The 21,632-nt window shown below is 56.2% G+C and overlaps 5 protein-coding genes across 5 annotated transcripts; 3 read left to right on the plus strand and 2 right to left on the minus strand.

Moving 5' to 3' along the window:
* Window positions 1–343: 343 nt before the first annotated feature.
* Window positions 344–3,131, plus strand: C8Q71DRAFT_459104 (methylenetetrahydrofolate reduct). Its single transcript, XM_047918672.1, has 8 exons — window positions 344–600; window positions 655–725; window positions 780–912; window positions 970–1,608; window positions 1,663–1,839; window positions 1,902–2,168; window positions 2,231–2,449; window positions 2,510–3,131. Exons 1-8 carry the CDS (start codon window positions 514–516, stop codon window positions 2,726–2,728), a joined length of 1,812 nt encoding a protein of 603 aa, XP_047781347.1. The 5' UTR covers window positions 344–513; the 3' UTR covers window positions 2,729–3,131.
* A 3,393-nt stretch (window positions 3,132–6,524) lies between these two features.
* On the plus strand, window positions 6,525–7,604 carry C8Q71DRAFT_743817 (uncharacterized protein). Its single transcript, XM_047922905.1, has 2 exons — window positions 6,525–6,996; window positions 7,047–7,604. Exons 1-2 carry the CDS (start codon window positions 6,921–6,923, stop codon window positions 7,475–7,477), a joined length of 507 nt encoding a protein of 168 aa, XP_047781348.1. The 5' UTR covers window positions 6,525–6,920; the 3' UTR covers window positions 7,478–7,604.
* A 36-nt stretch (window positions 7,605–7,640) lies between these two features.
* C8Q71DRAFT_892113 (ELMO/CED-12 family-domain-containing protein) lies at window positions 7,641–10,781 on the minus strand (the record flags this gene model as incomplete). Its single annotated transcript, XM_047928686.1, has 13 exons — window positions 7,641–7,893; window positions 7,956–8,343; window positions 8,397–8,562; window positions 8,616–8,762; window positions 8,817–8,961; window positions 9,015–9,126; window positions 9,187–9,225; window positions 9,283–9,558; window positions 9,613–9,712; window positions 9,771–10,117; window positions 10,174–10,259; window positions 10,311–10,420; window positions 10,474–10,781. 13 exons carry the CDS (start codon window positions 10,779–10,781, stop codon window positions 7,805–7,807), a joined length of 2,313 nt encoding a protein of 770 aa, XP_047781349.1. The 3' UTR covers window positions 7,641–7,804.
* An 828-nt stretch (window positions 10,782–11,609) lies between these two features.
* Window positions 11,610–14,424, plus strand: C8Q71DRAFT_459381 (uncharacterized protein). Its single transcript, XM_047918673.1, has 2 exons — window positions 11,610–12,391; window positions 12,449–14,424. The coding sequence occupies exons 1-2, from the start codon at window positions 12,047–12,049 to the stop codon at window positions 14,153–14,155; spliced, it is 2,052 nt and encodes a 683-aa protein (XP_047781350.1). The 5' UTR covers window positions 11,610–12,046; the 3' UTR covers window positions 14,156–14,424.
* A 1-nt stretch (window position 14,425) lies between these two features.
* C8Q71DRAFT_892117 (uncharacterized protein) lies at window positions 14,426–16,434 on the minus strand (the record flags this gene model as incomplete). Its single annotated transcript, XM_047928687.1, has 5 exons — window positions 14,426–14,898; window positions 14,953–15,239; window positions 15,298–15,454; window positions 15,515–16,124; window positions 16,175–16,434. Coding segments are annotated over 5 exons (1,503 nt in total), but the record flags the coding sequence as incomplete, so codon positions are not given.
* Window positions 16,435–21,632: the final 5,198 nt, after the last annotated feature.

The following is a 21,632-nucleotide window of genomic DNA, read 5'->3' on the forward strand; positions in this document are numbered from 1 at the left end:
ATTTTCACTCGAGTACGCAGGTCAGGTCTGGTCAGGTCCGACAAACTGCTATAGTCTTAGACGGTCCCCGGGGCGAATATGGTGCTAGCGCAATTTGAAGTCGAATTTGACCGTGCAGAATTGACCGGGAGAGCAGGGACCAATTTTATCCAGAATCGAAGGAGCGTCACCGCGCGCAGTCACTCAATTGACCGACCGAGGCTTGCTACACGGTCGTATACACCATCGCCCGAGGGCATAGTAAGTACTGACTGTACTTACGTACGTTAAGCCGAATAAGTCGATCTGGGAAAATAGAGAAAGTGGCATGAGCCCACTACGTACGCGAGCGTGGCAGCTTAAACGGACGACTCGTGCGAACCACCCCGCGGCACGACCCTCCTCCCGGCTGTCTCTCGTCCTTTTCCCCGTCCGCCTCCCATCCCCCGAGGCCCTCGCATGTTGGCATCTGTCCATTCCCGCTAGAGACGTATATTACAGCACCCATAATCACCCCCGGTCGCCGCAGTAATCATGAAAATCAGCCAGAAAATCGCCCAGGCCGAGAAGGAGGATCGCATCTGGTGGTCCTTTGAGTACTTTCCCCCGCGGACGGCGCAGGTGCGTTGCTGGCGGGTGCGCGCGTGGTGTCCGCTGACCTATATGCGTGTGCAGGGTCTCCAAAACTTGCTCGATCGTATAGAGCGCATGCGAGCGCTTGGTCCGGAGTTCATAGACATTACATGGTGCGTCGTCTGTGCTGCTCATCGGAGAGGTGTGTGAACGGTCGGGACCCGCAGGAACGCTGGCGGGCGGACGTCCGACCTCACGTCAGAGCTCGTCAAGACATGTCAGAAGCTCATCGGCGTCGAGACATGCATGCACCTCACATGCACCAACATGCCCAAGGAGAAGGTGGACATCGCTCTCGAGGTACGTCGTCGCCCTTCGCAACTGCTTTTACTCCCGGCCGAATCTCACGCACCATAGGACGCGAAAGCGCACGGCTGCCGGAATATCCTCGCGCTGCGGGGCGACCCGCCGATGGGGAAGGACGAGTGGGAGGCGGTCGAGGGCGGGTTCGTGCACGGGATCGACCTCGTGCGACACATGCGCGCGCACTACGGCGACTACTTCGACATCGCCATCGCGGGCTTCCCGCAGCATATCCAGCTCCCGCCCGCGGAGCTCGCGCTCGAGATGCAGTACCTCAAGGAGAAGGTCGACGCAGGCGCGGAATTCATCTTCACGCAGATGTTCTATGACGTCGAGATGTTCATCGCGTGGGTCAAGGCCGTCCGCGCGGCGGGCATCACCGTCCCGATCGTGCCCGGCATTGCGCCGATCCAGACGTGGAACGGATTCATCAAGAGCACGAGCCTGTCGCGGACGGAGATCCCCAAGAAGCTGCTGGACGCGTTGGAGCCGTACAAGAGCAACGACGAGAAAGTCAGGGAGATCGGTACGAAGCTCGTCGCGGATATGTGCAGGCGGATACTGTCCGAGCCTCTGGGCATCAAGGGTGTGCACTTCTACACTATGAACCTCGAGAAGGGCACGCGCATGCTGCTCGAGGAGCTCAACCTCGTCCCGCGTATCCAGACCATCAAGCCACTGCCTTGGAGACAGGTAAGGCTCGCGCCGTCTTTGTCATCCCACGTAGGGCTCATGCGTATTCCGTAGTCTCTTACTCCCAACAGGCGCACGGAGACCATCCGACCTATCTTCTGGGCGAACCGCACGAAGTCCTACTTGTCGCGCACGGAGAACTGGGACGAGTACCCGAACGGTCGGTTTGGCGACTCTCGCAGTCCAGCGTATGGTGAACTCGACGGCTACGGTATCTGGATCAAGCAGTCGGTGCGTTGCAACCTCCTCTAACGCACCCTTACAATGCGACTGACACAGCCTTCCGTCCGCAGAAAGAGGAGGCGCTCCAGCTCTGGGATCACCCGACGACGGTCATCGAGCTGGGCAAACTCTTCGGCAAGTTTTGTGTGGGCCAGCTCGCGGCGCTGCCGTGGTCGGACCAGGCGCCGTCATCTGAGACGAGCGTCATCGCGACGCAGCTCGCAAAGCTGAACGAGATGGGCTTCCTTACCATCAACTCGCAGCCCGCAGTCGACGGCGCGCGGAGCGACGACCGCGTTCACGGATGGGGCCCGTCAAACGGGTACGTCTACCAGAAGGTGAGTCTTCGACGAGCTGGGTTGCCTTGAGGTGGTCAGGCGAAAGTTGATTGTCGGTGCAGGCGTACCTGGAGTTCTTCGTGTCGCCGGAGCTGCTGGACGCGCTCCTGCCGCACATTGAGCGCGACGTGAACATCACGTACTATGTCATCAACAAGCGCGGCGACCTGCGGACGAACACGCATTCGGACGGGCCCAACGCGGTGACGTGGGGCGTCTTCCCGAACAAGGAGATCGTCCAGCCGACGATCGTCGAGGCCATCAGCTTCATGGCGTGGAAGGTGCGTCCTTCGTCATCTGCCTTTCTTGTCCTGGGCTCGCTGACATGGTACCATTGGCAGGACGAGGCGTACGAGCTCGGCCGGCAGTGGGCGAAGTACTACGAGCCCAGCTCGCCGTCGCGCGCGCTGATCGACAATGTCATGGACACATACTTCCTCGTCAACGTCGTGCACAACGACTACAAGCGGCCCGAGGCGATCTTCGAGTCGTTCTTCAAGGCGGGCGCCGAGTTTGCGACCGCGCACGGCGCCGCGCCGTCTGTCCTCAACGGACACTGACCTCCCCTCATCCCTCACCACTCGAACGCCCGCCACCCCCCTCTACCAGACTGATCTGACTACCTGACGAACATGAACAATCCTAGGTTGGACTGCCTATTTGTTTCCAGCACTCTCCACCGGGTTCAACCCCCGCTCCTTCCAGTCGAACGCCGCCGCCGCCGCCGCATTGCATTTATATCCCACCATCTATGACCACACGACCACGATCACCCCGCATGTACTCATCGCATTGCTTTCCTTGCATCAACTGCATTTGTTCCGTGTTGTCCCTGAGGGACGTTGCATCCAACTGCATTATACATGTATCATAGACGACTACTTCCCACTCGTGTTGTTATATATGCCGACACACTGCCTCGACGGATAGAGACACAGGCCAGCTTAGTGTGTCCCTGGATGGCCCTTGCTGGTCTTCACAGTGAGAATGCGGGACCCTGACAACGAAGAAGTCGTCCATAGCACATCGAGATTCATGTTCTACGACAACTTGAAGAAGGTCCTTTGCTCTGTGAGCAAGGGACCTTTCGCTGCCGTGTACCGTTACCCGCTAGTCCGTGGATAAAGGTCTCGCGCCACACGCCTCAGCCACCTCGCGTCTCGCGATGTCGCCTTCACACAACGCTCCATGCTGCTAAGCCGATACAATCGTGTTCATTCATAACTATCGTATACAGTCCCATGTATGTGCTCATATTCCACGCTTATGTACTTACCAGAATACATCACACAGCGTACATAATGTTTTGTGAGTGTGACAAAGCTGGCATCCTCACCACCAGTACCATCGCCTGCCAAACTGACCGTTGACAAACTGGGTTGTGTATACTGTCTCAAGCTTTCCGTATAAATACATACTGCGATCTAGTCGCCGTACAGTCTACTCCAGTATCCCAACACGCGATGTCTGCGGGTGTTCGCCGACACGTCTGGAGGTCTTGCAAGGCGCTCACTGTCGATATGGCCTTCCCGAGACCTTCCCTGAGGTGAATTTGACGCGTATATTCCGAAAACGAGGTCGTCATAGCCATAGAACGAGTACTGAGCGAGGCTGGACCTCCTGCGGAGCGGGTCTGGGAGGCGGCGGTGGCGTTGGACACAAGGTCGTGTCATTAGTGTTTCACATATCAAGGTTGGGTTTGAACGTTTCAACATGGTGTATTGCTACATTCAAAATTGCGAACAAGTATGCTATGACTCCGACGGGACTGAGCGGGGCTTGGCTGCCGCGGCGGCACCACAAAAGTGCAGAAGGACAGAAGGACAACTCACTAACATCGAACAATTTCTGCCCTTCCACCCCAGCAAACGTTATCCTCGGCTCGACCAATTCCTTAGCACCCTCTCCTAGCGTCCCAACACGCGATGTATAAGACCCGTGCGCGTCACGGTCCTGCTGTCTGCGGGTGTTCGCCGACACGTCCGGAGGTCTTGCAAGGCGCTTAACGCTCTGCGACGCTCTCTTTCCTTTCCCTCATCACGACCGAGGTAAGTATCCTCGACATCACGGTTGTACGATAGGTACTCATCTGCATCACAGCGCTGACCGCTGTGCAGTGTGCATAGGTTGAGCCCTGGTCGGCGGATTTAGTCCCCGCACCAGTACCAGAAGCTTGCACTGGGTCTTTGATCGCTAGTACAACGTCGCTGCGCCCATAAAAGCGCGCATATACACGCATATATCCACCCTCACAGAACTCCCGAAGACGCAGGTGACCAAAACACTGAGAACTCTCCGGCGCGCGAACGACATGTCTGACGCAGCGGCCGACTCGTCTGCCATGAAGCCGCCTTCTCGTCCCCCGCAACCCATACCGATCGCGGCCATTTCAATACCGTCGTGTATCTATGCCGGCGACGATCCTCTTGACCGCATCAAGGATAACTGGTACGACTGGAAGGCAAACATCGAACGCCAGGCGAAGATGTGCCATATTTGGCCGTACCTCACTGGGGCCATCCTGCGACCGGATCCCGACGTCGACCCTGTGTCCACCGTTAACTTCAACACCAACGAGCAGGCGATCATCGTGTTTCTGCAGTCCAACGCCGCGAAGGAGGAGCAGGCTTTCATGAGCAAGTATTCCTCGGTGTCGGAGCTCTGGAGTGCGTTGTGTGCGCGTCACGAGGAGCCGAAGACATTTGCGCAGGTCCTGTTGCTGATGAAACTCTTTGCGTGCCGCTACGTCGCAACCGAACGGTACCCCGTCACTACGGTCCGTATTCAAGAACTTGTCGATCGCATCTTCAACATCGGGCCACCTACCGCTGACGTGCTCGCGACCGCGGCGATGTTCGATGCCATGGGCGGCCACCTCCAGCACCTTCAGTCTGAAGTTGGCACTGCTCTGGCTTTTAGCTCCGCGGCAGCCCCATACACAGCAGACAGCATCGCGCAACGCCTCGACTTCGAGCAGCAGGTGGTCGATGCTCAATCAAGTTACTCCTCGGCCGACGCAGCCGGTCGACCAGGCAATGTTCCTCGCGTATGCCTCAATCCTGGCTGTCCACACCCGAACGGTCATACCGCGGCGCAGTGTTTCGCGGCCGGTGGGGGCATGGCGGGTAAGCGAGATGAACGGCCGGCTGCTCGCAGGAAGGCTCGTCGGGGCAAGGGGAAAGAGACGGCCGCAGTTGCTCCCGCGTCCGCGACCACCTCCTCGGCTACAGCGTGTGTTGACCAGCTCGGTCGCCCCTTCATCGTGGACAAGAACACGGGCAAGGCTTACTTCTTGGCCGTTGCCCCATCGCCTGCTAATTCGGGTGCTGCTAAGGACACTGTGTCTTTGAACTGGGCAGCTCATACTCGCGCGCTCGCCGACCCTGCGCCCTCCTCGGCTGCACCAGACCCCGCGGTTGCTCGTCGTCTCTCTACGGTGGGCTCGGAATCTTTCCTCGTAAGCATGGCGGCATCCACGCACCTCTCCCCGAACAAGGCCGACTTCTGCGAACTGCATTCTATCACACCCCGCGGCATTCGTGACGCAAACGGGTCTGTCATCTATGCTTGCGGTGTCGGCCGTGTTCGTCGGCATATCGACCGCGGTGCCTCTCTGGTTCTTGACGATGTTCTATACGTGCCGTTGGCCACCGTGCGTCTTGTCAGCGTCTCGGCTCTGTGCAACTCGGCTTCTCGCTACGAGGTCCAATTTGACGACCAGGGCGTGCGCATCACAAAACCTGACGGTTCTCTCGTGGCCTCTGGGACACTCACTTCTCGGCGACTCTACTCGCTCAACGGCACCCCCTGCGGCGACTGAGCATGCTCTGGTTGCTGACCGGCTACCCTCGCTTGACACCTGGCACCGACGCCTCGGTCATGAAGTTCTAGTCAACCATCGCACGGTCTACGATATGGCCCGCCTCAACGCCGCCAAAGGTTATGCCCGTCTCCCTCTTCACTGCACCCGCCAACTTCCAAGTGTGAACACTGCATCCTTGGCAAGCAGACTGGGAGTGCTGTTCCTAAGCTGCGGGTAGTGGAAGGAGCAATGCGGCTGTTGGGCCTGTCGTACGTGGACGTGCAGGGGCAGGTAGGTGTTCGTTCGGCAAACGGAAATTTGTACTCTCTATACCTAATTGAAGATATCGTGTCCATGTCTGGGGGGTCCTCGTTAGCGCATAACTGGTACCTCGACATCCGCACGATCAAGGTCGTTAAGGAGCCTCCCCCAATGCCGACTCGGACGTTTTCAATAATCCATCCAAGCGTCGCACCACCGCATGACCGAGCGCCTGAGGACAATGTCTCCCACTTGCAGTGTGGGGGAGGTCACTGTACATACACAACGACCATGCTTTGCTATGCTTTTGTTCCACCCAGGCCGACGCAGTTCCCCAGTTATAAGTCACCAAATACAGTCCTGCACGACTCGCAGTACATGTTACTCCTGGGCCTGAAGGCCTGACAGCCTGTCAGGCCTTCAAGCTTCAGGCCCTGTCTTGTCGCCATCGCACCCGAAGCGCCCCTGCAGATGCATCCAGAGCGCAGCTCGACAGGCCGCGTACGACCCATCTCAGGTCGGCACGTCCAGCCAATTTTGCAGACTGGCGTCAGCTGGTGATATAAAGAAATGACCTCACTCTAGCCAGAGGCCCCTATATATGCATATCAGGACAGCTGCGATCAGTCCATAGCCCGCATAACGTCCACCAGTCCAACGAGCACAACCCGCCTCGTCCTCTCTCCGCCATGCAGTTCCTCGCCGGCTTCCCCGGAGTGCGCATCGCCCAGATCGTCGGGATTGGCGCATCAGGCTACCTCTCAGGTGCGAAGCATCCCGCCTTCAGACCATCCGCACGCTGACACCTACTCCAGGCTTCATCTCCGCCGCCTCCATCCTCGGCGTGCCCCCGCTCCTCCTCGCCGCACCCGACGTCGCGACGAAGCAATGGGCCAAGCTCTACCACACCGGCGCGGCCATCGCACCCACCACCGCGGGCGTTGCGTTCCTCGCCTACCTCTACCTGGGGTACCACTCTGGGCACTACGTCAGCCCGTCGGAGGGTTATGCGTACCTCGCTGCCGGCACGCTTACCCTCGCGATCGCGCCGTACACGCTCCTGACCATGATGTCAACAAATAACGAGCTGAAGGCACTTGCGGAGGGCAAGGAGGAGAAGGTGGTCGAGGAGGCCCGCGTGAAAGCACTGCTTCAGAAGTGGTGGAGTCTGAACTTGGTGCGAGCATTGGGCCCTGCGACGGGCTTCGTGTTGGGGTTGTTTGCTCTTGGAGGCTATTTCGCCTGAGAGTTGATTGTACTCTTTTTGCCGATGTTAACGTGCTCTACTCCTTGTCCTGTACCACTACATCTCCTAATGTACTATACAACTCGACGCCGTTGGTGACAATATGTATACGGCGTACTTTCAGAAACGTGAACGTTCGCACCAATACATTCGACTTCAGTCCGACAACCGAATTCAATAATTGACACGTAGATGCTACAATAAAATATACAAACGAGCCAGATCAACGACGCGGCAGCAGCACCTCGAGCTGCATCCGCTCAGCGTAGGTGTCGGGCATGTCGAACAACCAACAGGGGTAAGTCATTAGCGCTTCATCCTTGAGTATCATAGGTCAGAGAAAAAGAAATCGCAGTTCGTCGGCGGGTTCCCCATCACAAGGCCGCTCGGTATATCCACCTTCTCGCCCGTCAAATCTGCAGGAGACACGATCAGCACCCGCCCAGACGCCCTCGCACTCGAACGGCGCGCCACTCACCGAGCAGCTTGATCTTCAGCCCAATCTCCGTCAACGCCTGGATGAAGCTCTCCGTCTCGCGCGACGCGACATGCGCGCCGTCCTTGCGGAGCATATTCAGGCCGTCCGTCCAGTCCGCCCACCGGTCCAGGTCCGTCGCGATCTGGTCCGCGAGGGACGTGCTGCCCGCGCTGAGGAGCGAGAACGAGAGCGGCGAGGCGGCGAGCGGCGACGTGGGCATCGCGGCCATGTCGACGTCGCGCAGCTGGTTCCCGTACGGCACGCACGTCCCCGTCGCGATCTCGGACACCATCGAGAGGTCGATCCGGTCCGGCAGGTCCTCGAACCCCTTGCGCACATAGAACTTCACCTGGCTGTCGACGTAGTGCAGGTACTTGAGGCCGTTGTCCTGTGGGCGCGGGTCAATGGGTAACGGCTCGGAGGGAGGGAGGGTGCACGCACGAGCCGCATGAACCGCCAGGGCAGCGTGGGACGCCGGATCGTCTCCCGCGAGATGCCAGACATCACGGGCATGGCATTCATGAACCACGCGCCCTCGAGGAGACAGTGCATCCGTTGCTGTCTAACAAACTCTGCGGACTCCTTGTACAGCTTCGCCCGGAGGTTACTGCATACACTGGTAAGCTTGACGACCATGACAGAAGCACTGACAGGGCTCACCGCATGGGCACCTTCGCCATGATGTCGTCCTCCATCTCGAGCTCCTGCATTTGCCGGTCGCGCACAGCGCGGTACTCGCTCTCGAGGAAGTCCTGCTCGACTTCGTGCCACGGTCGCTCATTCTCCCGTCGGAGCGCCACCTTCACTCTGTCAAGAAGCGCACGTTAGAAACCTTCCTTCGATCATTGGAGAGGGACGTACTGGCTACGCGTGAGCGCGACGAGCCTCGGGAAGTCGCCCCTCGAGGCGCCGCTCTCGTTCCACATGCGGAGGAAGAATTGCGTAGCTAGCGCATGGACCCTGTAGAAGTTCAGGAAGAACGGCTGGAAGGTCGTCGACGTCGAGTCTGTCGCAACGATCAACTAATGCCAGCAAACTCTGGGGTAATGAAGTACGCACATCCTGGGGCGTAGATCGCCCAGTGTTCCGAGAGCAGATCGGTCACCTCATGTGAGGCTTTAGCGATCGGGCATCTTCGCTCCTCTGGTCTACTGAGCTGTTCTTGCACGACCTGAAAGCGCATGAGCACTTGCACCTCGACATATGAGCGAACGCCCGGACTAAGACTGACCTTGGTCCAGTAGTCGGGATCCTTGGCGACGAAGTGTCTCTGGCGTACCCTCGGCGTTAGCGTTCCAAGCTTCACATCTATATAGAAGACAATCACCAGGCATTGCAATCCGAGTACGCCTACCTCCCGGAACTCCTGCGTGATATCCTCACTGTCCAGCCCAATCTTCCGCCACTTGTAAATGTCGACGTTGATGACCTCCTCATCGACCTTGCTGCTGGTCCATATGTATTTCAGGGCGGCGGCGTGTGAGTCCTCGAGGTCCGGCTCGACCAGCGTCGACTTCATCCTGTACGTCACGCGCATCATGTTGGCTTGGAAGTCAAGGATGCATGAGGTGAGGTCTTCGATGGTGTGCGACGACATGAGGCGCTGTACGGGTGGACTTCGTTAAGACCGTCCTGAACGAATAAAGCTTGTACATACGATGACGGCCTTGCGCACGTTCAGCCGTTCGAGCGCTGACGTGAACTCGTCCCAGTGCGTATCCGTTGCATTGGCCAGGAGGGAGTTTATAAGCATCATGCTGTGAGAAAGAAGCGACATTGAGCGAACGGAAGTCATGAGTCGGCGCATACACATACCTGTACAGCGCCATGGTTGTGTCTGCGCTCCCCAGACGGTCCACCACTGTCTCCAGCAACCGCGTCTCCTTGCGCATCTGCTCGAAGACGGCATCGAAGCCATACCTATATACCGACCCTGGCGGTGGTACAGGCGGCCCTCTGCTGCTACTCGCGAGATGGGCGGTAGGGCCACATGCAGGTGAAGCCTCGACAAGCTTCTTGAGGATGGCAGTTGCTGGTCGGCAGACATTGATGAGGGACTGTTTTGACGAGAGAATTTGGACAATCTTGAGAATGAAGGCGTCATCGAGTGAGTCCCAGCCGTGGTCCAGCTCCAATAGGTTTTGCATCGCTGTCAAGGCATACTACAAGAGCTGCGCCGTCAGCTATGGAGTAGTACTATTGAAGGATATGACCATACTGCTAGCTGGTTGCCATGCGTGCTGTTGATGACCGAGATCAGTTCTCCCAAACCATCTCGCTTGAGAAACTCGTCCGCGAATTGCTCTTCCTGTACATTCATCAGTTAGGGGTGTTTGGAGGGTGCGTTGCGCAGACTTGCCTTGATATACTTCCGCAAGGCCGTCAATGCCAGTCCCAGTTTCGCGTCTTTCGACATGAGCCGCTCCACGATCTCAGCTGCTTCAATGGCCGGAGCATTGACCAACCTAGGTGCATACGTTGGCAACTCTCCTCAATGATCAGCCTGATGTGAACGTACCTGAGGTTCGCCTTCCCCTTAATCTTCTTCCTCATGTTGTCATTCGTCACCAGCTCGCCGTTCTCATCTCTGAGAGCGAACATAGTCGGCCTCTCCTGTATTTGAAGACTGACGCAGAGCTGGCGGATGACATCGTCCACTGGAAGGGTGGGCTCAATGCGTGTCCGGACGGTCATCCCATCCTTGATGGTAACATTGTTAGTGGGAACGAGACCACTCTTCGATTGAGGTGTTGTCCCATTGCCTTGGGCGGCAGCTTGTGAGGACGTGCCAGCCGTCTTTGGTGCAGCTTCTCCGTTCGTCGCCATTGCGCACAACTAGCAACAGTCACCTGCACCAGATATGTGTTCAGAACTGTCTATTGAATGTATTGAGAGCGGACATGGCTGATGGACATGGGCATAAGGTGCAGTGCATCAGGTTAATAACCGATGATCCACTCAATAGCAGATGAGCGCAGAACATCTCGCTCGCCCTATCTGACCAGATTGTTTTGCTTTACGTACACTGGAGATAGGCGACCATAGTCACAACCCACGACAGACCCTAGGTAGCAGGCGGTATGATACTCACCTGGAGTGAAGGGCCGGATCACGTCACGTATGCACGTCGATACTGGCCAAACGACGTCCTGTCCTACAAAAAAAGAAGGCTTTGGTCAACATGTATCCTCCTATATGCGTAGCAAGCCAGACTTGATATTCAGAAATGCGAAGTGTCATCCAATGCGACGTAGGTCGCTCAGACTGACGTGCAAATGTGTAGTTTTCTCATCCTACGTGAAAGCAGAAACGTAAGCAGATTGTCACGTACCAGCACTTCACGAAAGCCTGCTCTGCACGCACTCCCTCCAATGCGGGAGCGGGAGCGACGGTAGGTCGAAACAAAGGTGTGAATAAAGATAGAATTAAGCGGCTGAGGCGGGGCGACAAGGATAGCCTGGACGTCGAGAGCCTCCACCGAGACGTAGATTTGGTATCCTGCAGCAGAGATATAGAGATGGGTATGTTGGGAAGGAGAATAATGGAGGAGTAGTGTCGGGACAGCGGCGGGAGGGCCGTCGTCACCGTGCCCGTGCTCGTCGTGGTCGTGGTCGTTCCGGATGTGCGAGCGCTTCTGAATTAATTTCCTCGTCTGGCTTGGCTGCCGCCCACTCCCTGGGCGGTGTTGAAGATCTTCCTCTCACAGCCCGCGGGATGCACTCAGCATCAAGCTCCAAGTGTGAAATATCAATCTTCTGGAATCCAATAGAGTTCGCGCTCACGAAGGACCCGCACAACGTGGGTCCGATGCACCATGGGGACGGGTGTAACAATCGACGCGACTCTAGCACCCACAACCAGTCCTCGGAGAACTGGGTGAGAACTGTGAGTCGTCGTATATCCCGTTCACGATGTCTGACTACGCGGGTGCGTGTTACCATGATTTGCGAGGATGATCGCTCCGCGGGCCAACCCCGGTGTCGGTCAGCCTCTCGTCCATGTTACCGCCCTGACAGCCTCATGGATCCCCATCCCCGTCTTTGCCTTGGATGTCTTGATCGTTGCTTTTCAAAGTGGTCGCACTCCTCGATATGTCCACGGCTCCGACGAATGTGCCTAACCCAGGGCGCGCTTTGTCGACGAATGGCTCATTGTCCTCGATCAACTTGGTGCGCCTCTTGAACAGTCGTACCTACGAAGACCTGTTGTCATGCTCGCTTCTCCTACCGTCCTGCACGGTAGATTCACTCTCTTTTCACAATGCCCCTCCTTTCCCTTCTGACGCTAGGCCACCTCTGTACCTCAATGCATTTGATGGTCTCTCCAAGTGCCGACCCGGGGACTTGACTTCGGCAGATCGCGCTGTCGTCACTGTCCCTACTCGCCCAAGAATGCGTCTCGCAATCATGGAGAACATATATATCGACCGGTGGAGGGTACGTGCGATTGGCGCTGGACGAGGCACTTCTAACGCATTGTCACTGTCACAACAGTTATCTGTATCGGGCCATCCGCCTCGTGAGCTCGAGACTCCGTCTGAAGGACCTATGCCGTCTGTCGGCTCTGTCTGGATACCAGAAGGCTCTCTTGTGGCACCCGAACGCTTCCGGCGCGAAGCCATCCGTATATCACCCTCCGACAATGGCTCTCTATGCTCATTTGCAGTTTCCATCGGTTATGGTACGGAGGAAGCTGGGAATATAGTTGAGCTCAGCCACCCTATGATCCAAGTTGAGGACGAAGGAACAAAAGGCGAAGGCTCGCAAGAATCACGCGCCGAGACCAAGCATACCGTCCCTACTATCATGGTTTCGAACTCCACGGCTATCGTCCCGCTTTCGCTTGAATCCTCACATAGCCTTGCGTCTGTCCCACTAGCCCTCCGCAGAGGTCTGAAGATGCCATCCCCAATCGCCGTGCCTTCGTCAGCCGGTCTCGTCACACAGGCCATATCATATCCAGGCATACCGTCTCCATTTTTGGGCTCACCGTCATCGTCAAGGCCCTCGTTCGATTACCTGGATAGCGAGGCCTCGAAACCCTCTGACGACCTCGTCTTCATGTGCACGGACTTGTATTCACGGTTGCCGGTGATATGCTTGAGCCTGCCTTGCTCTCCATTGTTGCCTGCACCGGAGGAACCCGAGGGCCACTCGCGCACTTTGGCTCGCGAACAAGCGCCTATATCCGACGCGGCAGAGGACGACTGGGCCGGTCCGCGCGACTTTGTTGAACAACACGCCGACAAGATCCCTGAACTCTTCGAGCACACTCCCGTGCGATCGCAGCCTCCGGTCTCCCCTTGTTCCACGCCCTGCGACATGTCTGTCACTCTTGTCGATATAATGGAAGCTGGTTCTCCAGCGACGCCATCGCCACCGACGCCGGACGTGGACCCCAAGAGACAAAGGAGGAGGACTGTTGTTATCGAGCGCTCGCCATCGCCTCGAGTATCCTCTCTGCTACCGACGGAAGCGCAGCACACAAAAGAAGAGCTAGCAGAGCAAGAGCCGGTTCCGTTCGAGCCACCGGCCGGAGGCCACCTCTCGTGCACTGCGTGCCACCAATCTTTCCTTGTGCCATCGCGTCCCACGAGCACGGCGAGTATGCGCCCGTCTAAGGGGATCTTGAAGCCGAAGAAGAGTGTTCGTTTCTCTATGGTCCCGGAGTGTGTCGAGGCCCCTGTGGAGTGTGAGGAGGTTCAGAAGCAGGACACTGCGCGGTCACGGTCAGGATCGGTCCCGCCGGTTTCTACGCCTCGCAAGATCCTGTCGCGACGCAGCTACGCGCCTCAAACGAGCACATCTCCTGACAAGTCGCACACCAAGGAAAATGAGCCGACGACCTGGCCGCGCCACCCCGCCCTCCGCGCTATGGCTCGCCACACGACCGACATGACGAGCCCGCAGACGCCAACGCCGGCCATTCTCACGGACGAACAGCGTGGCCCTCTCCGGGCACTCAATGTCCGTCAGAGCCTCCCTGCCAAGCGCAGTTCTACGGCGGTGCAGGATGAACAGCCGGCGCGCAAGAGCATCGCCGTTGGCGACATCGGAAAACCTCGGCGGTTGATGAAGTCGGTGTCGACGTACACCGCGAAGGCTGACCCTGAGAGCGTGGCTGCGAAGCGGCAGTCGTCTCCAACGAAGAGTCGGATGCCGGTGCCACTGCGGAATATCTTCACGAAGATGAGGTCGTAGGTTCTGGATGGGTATAATGCAGTGGATCATCGACTTGTATACATGATAGTGCCTCTGGATGCGCAGCATATCTGCGCAACCGTCTTCAATACAGTGCAGAGTCACTGTGGAACTTACGGTAGAGGTCTTCAAGGCCACTGGTTTGTGGGATTTGATGTGTGGTACAGTGCGTATAGCAGTTTCCTTCCTATTTGTCAATGACGATGAAACCTTATTGGTGGCGGTCAAATTTTGATCTCGCGTCTAACTGATGAGGCCTGAGGTACGATGGCTCTTCGGTCTCGAAGACTCGGATACAATAAATAACAAGTGCAACATCATGTCATACAAATACAGCGTCGACAAAACCATTCAGCGTCCAAGTTCGCCGCTACTTGCAGTAGCGAGCATTGCAATGATTTAGGTAACATGACGGTGAATAAATAGGAGGACCTTCGAATACACGAGCAAGAGGAGAGATGTCAGTTGAGGATGGTGGTCATGCAGGTTATGCATCAGATCTGGATGAGCAAAGTTTGAACGATTGCGCGCTGTTGTTCTAAAGAGAGGTCAGTTTATGCGTGATACATCGCAGCGGAAAACATACGGAAGACAGGCGAAGTACGGCCCCACCACTCCATGGCAGACAGAATTTGGCTGAGTGGGGCCAGTAAAGCGGCCTGATTCGACGCGTCGATCACATTCTGGGCTCCAAGAGTCATGATGCCGCGTACGATGATGTCCGCAACGATAGTGAGAAGATACTACGGGAAGTGCTCAGTTCGACGTTCCTGATATTGACATAAAGATGCACGTACTGCTGCCCCTGGTTCCATGAACTTGATAGCGCCGAGGTTGGCTTGTTGCAGCACCGTGACGGCATTGAGTGCCGTCGTCCAGGACTTCCCTTGATACATCACTCCCGCCATGTCTATGGGCGTGTTGAGTTGTAGCGTAGCACAGTAGACGCTTAGGTGAATGGTGAGCAGCGTGCGGAGGATATCAGGCCGTGAGGGTTCCGCCCTCGCGATTGGAGGTAGGTCGCGCGCCAACTGGTCGATCCCCCGATCGAGGTAGGTGAAGCGCGACACTGAAGCGTGATCATCTGGGCGATGCGTTTCAACGACGTTGTCACGAATCTGTAGCCGAGAACACGGGCTCACTAGGGTTATACGTCTTCGCAAGGTCGCTGGCATAGGCATATAGAATTGACGCCTTGACCTGCATAGCAATGTAGTGCCGATCTCGGTTGGGAGATCCCATTGATTGCATGTACGTTTGTATGGTACGCATGCCACGTGCGCCAGGAGGCAGGGGATTCTATGGAGTGGCAGTGCAGTGAGATCAATGATCGCTCCGATGGAACTGAGGAAAGCCTACGGTTAAGTATACACTGACGTCCATCGGCCAAGGAGAGTCGATGACCGTGCCCTTGGCCTCGTCCTCCGTGAAGGCGGAAGGCGACGAGAGCGCTACGCTCAGACATTTGTCGAGGATGAGCACTTGCCAGAAGGCGTTGATGCGTTCACCCTCTTCGAGGCTATCCACAGGAGGACCGAGTTGGTACTGAGCGCCGCCCGCGGGGTTGCCAGACGAAGACCGCGAGCTCCGAATGCGGTGCAGCTTGCAGGCGAAGGCGATGGATGTAGCTGCGCGCCAGTGATAGGTGCCCTCCATGCCTCGGTTGTTGTCGAGGAAATAGTATGTCAGGATGATCTCGGTCTGAAGAACGTACATGATCGCCGCATTGTCGGCGCTTCCGGAAAGTGCAGGCGTGAGGAGGTTGAGCACAGTGGCGAGATAGCTCGATTGTCCCGCGCGCAACTGCGCATCCGTGGTAGCCTGCGCCCCCGCGAGGTAGATAGCGTTCAGGAGAAGAGTAACGTGGTTAGGATAGCCTGTGCCTGGAGGAGAAGCAACCTGTTGGAGGAAGCGCGGAATGTGCAGAAAAAATCCAAATGCCGAGGAATGATGAAAGAAAGTGCGCAACCTTGCCCACACGCGTCAGTTTCGACCCGCTGCCGAGAAATTGAGCCTTACAGAGTGTGCAGTGTCTGATTGCGTTGCTGTGAAGGCAGCGCCCCGCCGCCTTGGGACCTACGGAAGGACTCATAGGGGTCAAACAGGGTGAGAGGTGCCGCATTAACACTCTCGAGCTCGGCAACGCGTAATTGCAGCTGCGATACTTGCTCCTCAAGTATTTGACTGGCCGTCGGGCCTTTGCCGTCCGAATATTCGCAGTCGATGGCACGACCAGCTTTTGTACATTGGCCACATGCAGGGTGTGCTCCATCGCAACGCTATCGAGTGAAGAGTCAATTTACGCTCGTAACGCGAGAATGGGTGGACTACTAATCACCATCTTACGACGTCTACGAAAGTCACGGTACGTTAGCGTCGTCGCCAGCAGTAAGTGGGACGAACCTACCGGCACCGAAGACACGCTTTTCCTCTCTCGAGTGTAGCTGCTGAAGAACTTGGTGACGCCATCGATGTGCCTTGCTTTGCTGGTTATCCTGTGTGTATAATTTTGACTCTCTGTTGTTCTGAGGATTTATACCACCACGCGCGGTTCCTGTAGCCATCAGAGAGCAAGGCAGTCTCGTTCCCAACATTGCTACTGACGGCCAGCGGTGCGTGAGGGACCCACCTCCAACAGCGGCGGTGTAAGTGCTTCATCGGGGCCACGGCTGCGGAGAGCACATCCCGCGAGAAAACCTGGTGTTGGTGGCAAGGCGTACCATTGAAACAAGTGTTGTCCATGATTGTGGAGTTAGTCGCGCATATGGCAACCAACGGGCATTGGGTCCGTTCTCAGTGCCTCGTCGAAGATGCGGACTACAATGCCCTCCCTTGCCTCAATGAGATTGCACGTGACCGCGTTTCCTGCCGCCCGCAGTCTCGTTCCTCCTGGAAGCTGTTCCGGGCGCAGATCCTGCTCACTGGAACGCTATACAACTGTCTGTTTCCGCTACCTTGTAGCAAAGTTAATCTGTGCATGAATGTCGGTTCGGAGATAAACTCAACAGTGGCCCTGTCCCTCGAACGCGTGATGGCGCGGTGCGCCTATCCACGCGCAGGCCCGAACATGTAATGGCAACCGACTACAAATCGCCGGTGGGCGCAACCAGTGTTCTGTAAAATTCCAAGTATCCAAGTATCAGGCCATCCTGAGCCCGCTGGCGCTTTCCATCGAAACATCTACAACAACACTACCTTGTCATTGACACCCCGGACCGACGCCGCGGCGGAGAACTGACTGGCAAGCCTCATACGAGCAAGTACGGGGTTCTTAGGTTGCCCGACGAATTTGAGGGTATCGAGATTCCGATACATCGGAAAAAATAGCCATTTTGCAGTGCACCTTCTGCCGCGTGGATTGGTACATACTTGCCTCCAATGTCATCTGCCTCTCTTCTGTTTGCAGCATCGAAACTGTAAGTGGATGAGGCGTCCACCTGGAAACCCGCGTGTTTGACTGTGTCTTGAATGAAGTCTGGGTCTGGGGGCGAACACACGGGCAGAACAGAACCAGATGTGGCTGCAGGATACAGTGTTCGCCGCGTGCGACCGCGTTCACGCGCACGGGCCCGAATCAGTCTCACGAGCGATACGGGCGCTCCGTAGAAATCGGGCGCTCCGGACAGGTTCAGACGGTTCAGTTACGAACTGTGATGACCCTGATGAGTCTATAGCTAGCCTGTGTCTCTCTCGATTTATACACTCTCTGTTGTTGACTCCGATAGGCCGTCTATGCCAACGTGAATTCGAAACAGGAGTCACGTCACGGCTTGGGCCACGGAGAACGCGGTGAGGTAATGAAGTCCTGCCCTAATAGTAACTTCCCATCGTCCCTGTCCACCGAACTGACCATCTTCCTCATGATGACTATACCAGGAGGTTGGAGTTCCTCAACGTGGATCACTTGTACGGGCTGACCATCCCTAATTGTGACGTGATGCAGTCATACTCACTGATAGGCTAGCCTTGCCAGTGCTCAAGGTACATGTCTCCGCTCATATCATTCGCTTCGCCGGTGTGTGAACTAGTTGTCACTGAGTCGTATCCGTTTTCAATCAGGACAGCGTCGACAGACACGGCCCACGGCCACCGTGCGTGCTTGCTGCTCATCAGAGTCTACACGAACACTAGCCCCAGAGACAGTATTTTCGCTTGGATCCCACTACGAACAAGGCCGTAGCTATGACCCTTCTCGACACGGGATCATCCCTGCGATTGGTAGAGACTACGGATGTCATATTTCACAGGTTCGTGTATCTCATCCCGGCGAACTATACTCATGATATACTGAGTAGACTGAGGCATGTCGCTTGACTTATGGTCTTTGCGCCTTTTCCGAGAAACTGAGATGGTTCGGACTTGCTACAAACACGCTGCACTCAATGTGTGCTATAAATCTGCGGGTTGTTCATCGTCGTACGTCCGTTGCCCAAACAAGAGCTCGGAGACAATATGCCGTTGGTCGGTGAGCTCTCGTTCTGCATGCTGTTTTACCGTGACGATCGTCGGAACGGTGCTTACTGGAACATATCACCATGACCCACCACTCGTCTTCGAACCGGATGATGCCCGGTGTGGGATCAGCTAGTTTGTTGACTCGCGGTACGTACTTCGCTTCTGTCTATTGACCTCTACGTATTTCAATTGCCTTGATGACCTCAGGTAACTGGTTCTTGCACTGGACGTCTCCGTCGTATGCACCGAGGAAGCGCCACTTCTTGACTTCTGCGTTTCACACTGTGCGAAACCCTTTGTGGGCTTTGCGGGTTCAGCTGCAAGTTGTTCGAGTCAGCTGCTGCGATCATCCACATGCTCCCGAAGTTCAGAAGACGGACGTTAAACTCGTGTTTTGTGCATGTTCCGAGTCAGTGATTCAAACACTAGCTCTCCTTCCATGAAGCTTTCACACAGCCGTAGATATATGCGGCGGGTGACCCGCGCCGTAATGGAAGGCTCGGACGCTAGGCTCCGTCTCACGGTGACAACCATAGTTCTGCTGCCGATCTTACTGCGCCTTCTCTGACACTCCACTCTACGAGTCTCGCCTTCCCTCTGTTTGCCTTAATTCGCATGCCACTTCTCACCTTCGCCTCACCGTCCTTGTGTTTGACATGTATTTCGGATTGACGGAAAATCTGTGCTGACTTCGTTTCTCGGCGCAGCCGTACCATAGACCCGCTCTCTGAACTCGCATTCCTGCTACTGTGAATTTCACAGTGATGTATTTAGCAGGATTCCTTATGCGATGGCCAGAAATCAGGGGATGCACAGTGAGCCTGAGTACCACATACAATGGCGCTTCCGTGGCGTTCCCACCACACTCATTCTTCTCGCGATGGATGATATCCTCGTGGCCTTCCCGGGGTGCTCCCGCTATGTAGCAGAGCTTGTTTGAATTTCGAATTTCCTGATTGCGTCATCTTCTGTCTTCTTTCCGACTAATCGTCGGAGCATTCTCACGAGTGGTGGGGCTGGCTATGTCCTGCCATGTCGGGATGCTGCATCGTAGAGAAGCATCCCAATTCCGTTACTAATTTCATCTTTCAGAGACTCCAGCAATGTATGCGAGTGCAAATGACAAGAATAGTAACATGCTTTGCTTGCTGACACTGCTCGAGAGGGGGCGGTACAAAGCGCCCTCATCAAGGTCAACCGTTCTACGTGTCCCAGTGAGCGGCTCACGGAGCTCGAGGCCACGCGGCATGCATACCCTTCCTGACGTTTACAACCCATGTAGGCTGCATTCCGAATCCTGTATGTCGACCGTGTTGACCACCATCGAAAACAAGCCAATGTCCAGGTTCACTATGTCATGTGCTAATATTGCAAACAATTATCCATGTTCACCGCGCTTCGCTACTTTAAGCCGAACGCAGGTAGGATTGAGGTATGTAAGTCAAGCCTCTGCACCCGCGTCTGACACGTACTTCGTGCCCAGCACAGAGGGTCCGGAGAGGCTTCCGATTCAGTACGTCCGAAGGGTTCACATCGCAAGTCTATCAAGAGGTTATCAGTGCGGTGTGCCGTCATGACTGCCCTGCCGCTCGGCCTGTCGATGCGTCCAGTGGCACTACAAAACCACGCGCCGATTTCTTGTCATGCTGTGATCTCAGTGAACGGAAGAGCCTGGAAGAGCACTATCGGTCCGTTATCAGACACCGTCGAACACGATCGCTGACAACGCACCGCCGAATGTCCGGACTGAGGATCGGATTCGTTCGTCAACAATACGTACTTGGAAGGCGTCACCTGGAGAACCGCGCATAGATGTTTGGGGGACGTTCTGCCTCCCGACCGGGCGCGTTTCATCTTTGTTTACCCCCTATCGAACTGGCGATCAGGCGAATTCGCACCTTGTGCTCATACATATCGCGCGAGCCGCCAGCGAGCGCGCCCTCAGACTCGGAAGCCTGGGTCATGATGAATGGTGCGATGCGTACCTCGGACACATTCTGAGATGCGAGCTTCTGTGACTGTCCATGTCACTCAGCGCCGAGACTGAGCAGGTACGCCCGACAATGGGCCATCCGACATTCGAACACATATCATCGTGGACTGTCCTGGCAATGTCCACGACGGCGCGCTCGAGATGAATGCGGCCCGCGGACCTCCGCGCTCTACTTGGGCGTGCCGTGCCGTTGATTACAACGACCATTCACTATATGTCGCGTCTATATTTATGTTGCTTCGACCAAGCTTCGACTTCGACGCGGTCATGATGCGGAGCGCTCGGAGGGTGTTTCGCGGTGTTTGTGTCTTCCCTCATAGTACCCAGACTTCTTCCTGACGATGGGACACCTGTACATAGTCACGTCTGGTCAAGGCCTTAGGCCTTGGGCCTCAGAAGCCTGCGGAGTTGCAGTCTGCGTACAGTTCAGAATATGTGAGATTCTGGGAGCCGCGCAAACGACGCATGTAATGGTTGTGGTCGACAGACATCGCGATATGTACGAATAAGCAATCATCATCATGTTCCTGAAAGGGGTGGGTAGAGATTGCAGGGGTCGTTGTATTCTCGGAACTGAGCTCGTATTGACACATGATAGATCCGCGCGATATCAGCGGGGACAGGTACCTAGAAGGAGAAAAAGGGGGTCGACCTGACTTGATCTTGACATGCATCTGCCCACTCACAGCACGAAGCCTCCGAGTCGATACAAGGTGGACGAAGGCGGATCGAGTGGGCCTTGAGTCTATCGGACAGAGCAGGTGTCAGCCAATCTCGACGGGTGCCTTTCTCCGATAAAGTTCCTGTGCATATCGAGCGTCGGCCCTGCAGTGAGAATGTGATTGAGTTCGTCTGTGCGGTGGGTTTGGCTTGAACAGGAATCAATGATTGAAATCCACTGACGGGTCGATCATATGATACTGCACGCACCTCCTGACAGGCAACGTGGTCGTTCTCGTCCATGTCAGTCATCTGTCAACACGTCGGTACCGGTGGCCGTGAGGGCAGTGGTGCGACTTCCAGCACGAG

Source organism: Rhodofomes roseus (genome assembly GCF_022264815.1).
Source record: "Rhodofomes roseus strain CIRM-BRFM 1785 chromosome Unknown C8Q71scaffold_5, whole genome shotgun sequence".
Taxonomy (NCBI): domain Eukaryota; kingdom Fungi; phylum Basidiomycota; class Agaricomycetes; order Polyporales; family Fomitopsidaceae; genus Rhodofomes; species Rhodofomes roseus.

What these genes read in the sequence shown, in the direction of transcription:
- C8Q71DRAFT_459104 (XM_047918672.1), top strand. Translation starts at nt 514, where the DNA reads ATGAAAATCAGCCAGAAAATCGCCCAGGCCGAGAAGGAGGATCGCATC. An exon ending in TTCCCCCGCGGACGGCGCAG is followed by an intron (nt 601 to 654) that starts GTGCGTTGCTGG and finishes ATGCGTGTGCAG; the next exon opens with GGTCTCCAAAACTTGCTCGA. An exon ending in AGGTGGACATCGCTCTCGAG is followed by an intron (nt 913 to 969) that starts GTACGTCGTCGC and finishes CACGCACCATAG; the next exon opens with GACGCGAAAGCGCACGGCTG.
- C8Q71DRAFT_743817 (XM_047922905.1), top strand. Translation starts at nt 6,921, where the DNA reads ATGCAGTTCCTCGCCGGCTTCCCCGGAGTGCGCATCGCCCAGATCGTC. An exon ending in CGCATCAGGCTACCTCTCAG is followed by an intron (nt 6,997 to 7,046) that starts GTGCGAAGCATC and finishes CACCTACTCCAG; the next exon opens with GCTTCATCTCCGCCGCCTCC.
- C8Q71DRAFT_459381 (XM_047918673.1), top strand. Translation starts at nt 12,047, where the DNA reads ATGTCCACGGCTCCGACGAATGTGCCTAACCCAGGGCGCGCTTTGTCG. An exon ending in TATATATCGACCGGTGGAGG is followed by an intron (nt 12,392 to 12,448) that starts GTACGTGCGATT and finishes CTGTCACAACAG; the next exon opens with TTATCTGTATCGGGCCATCC.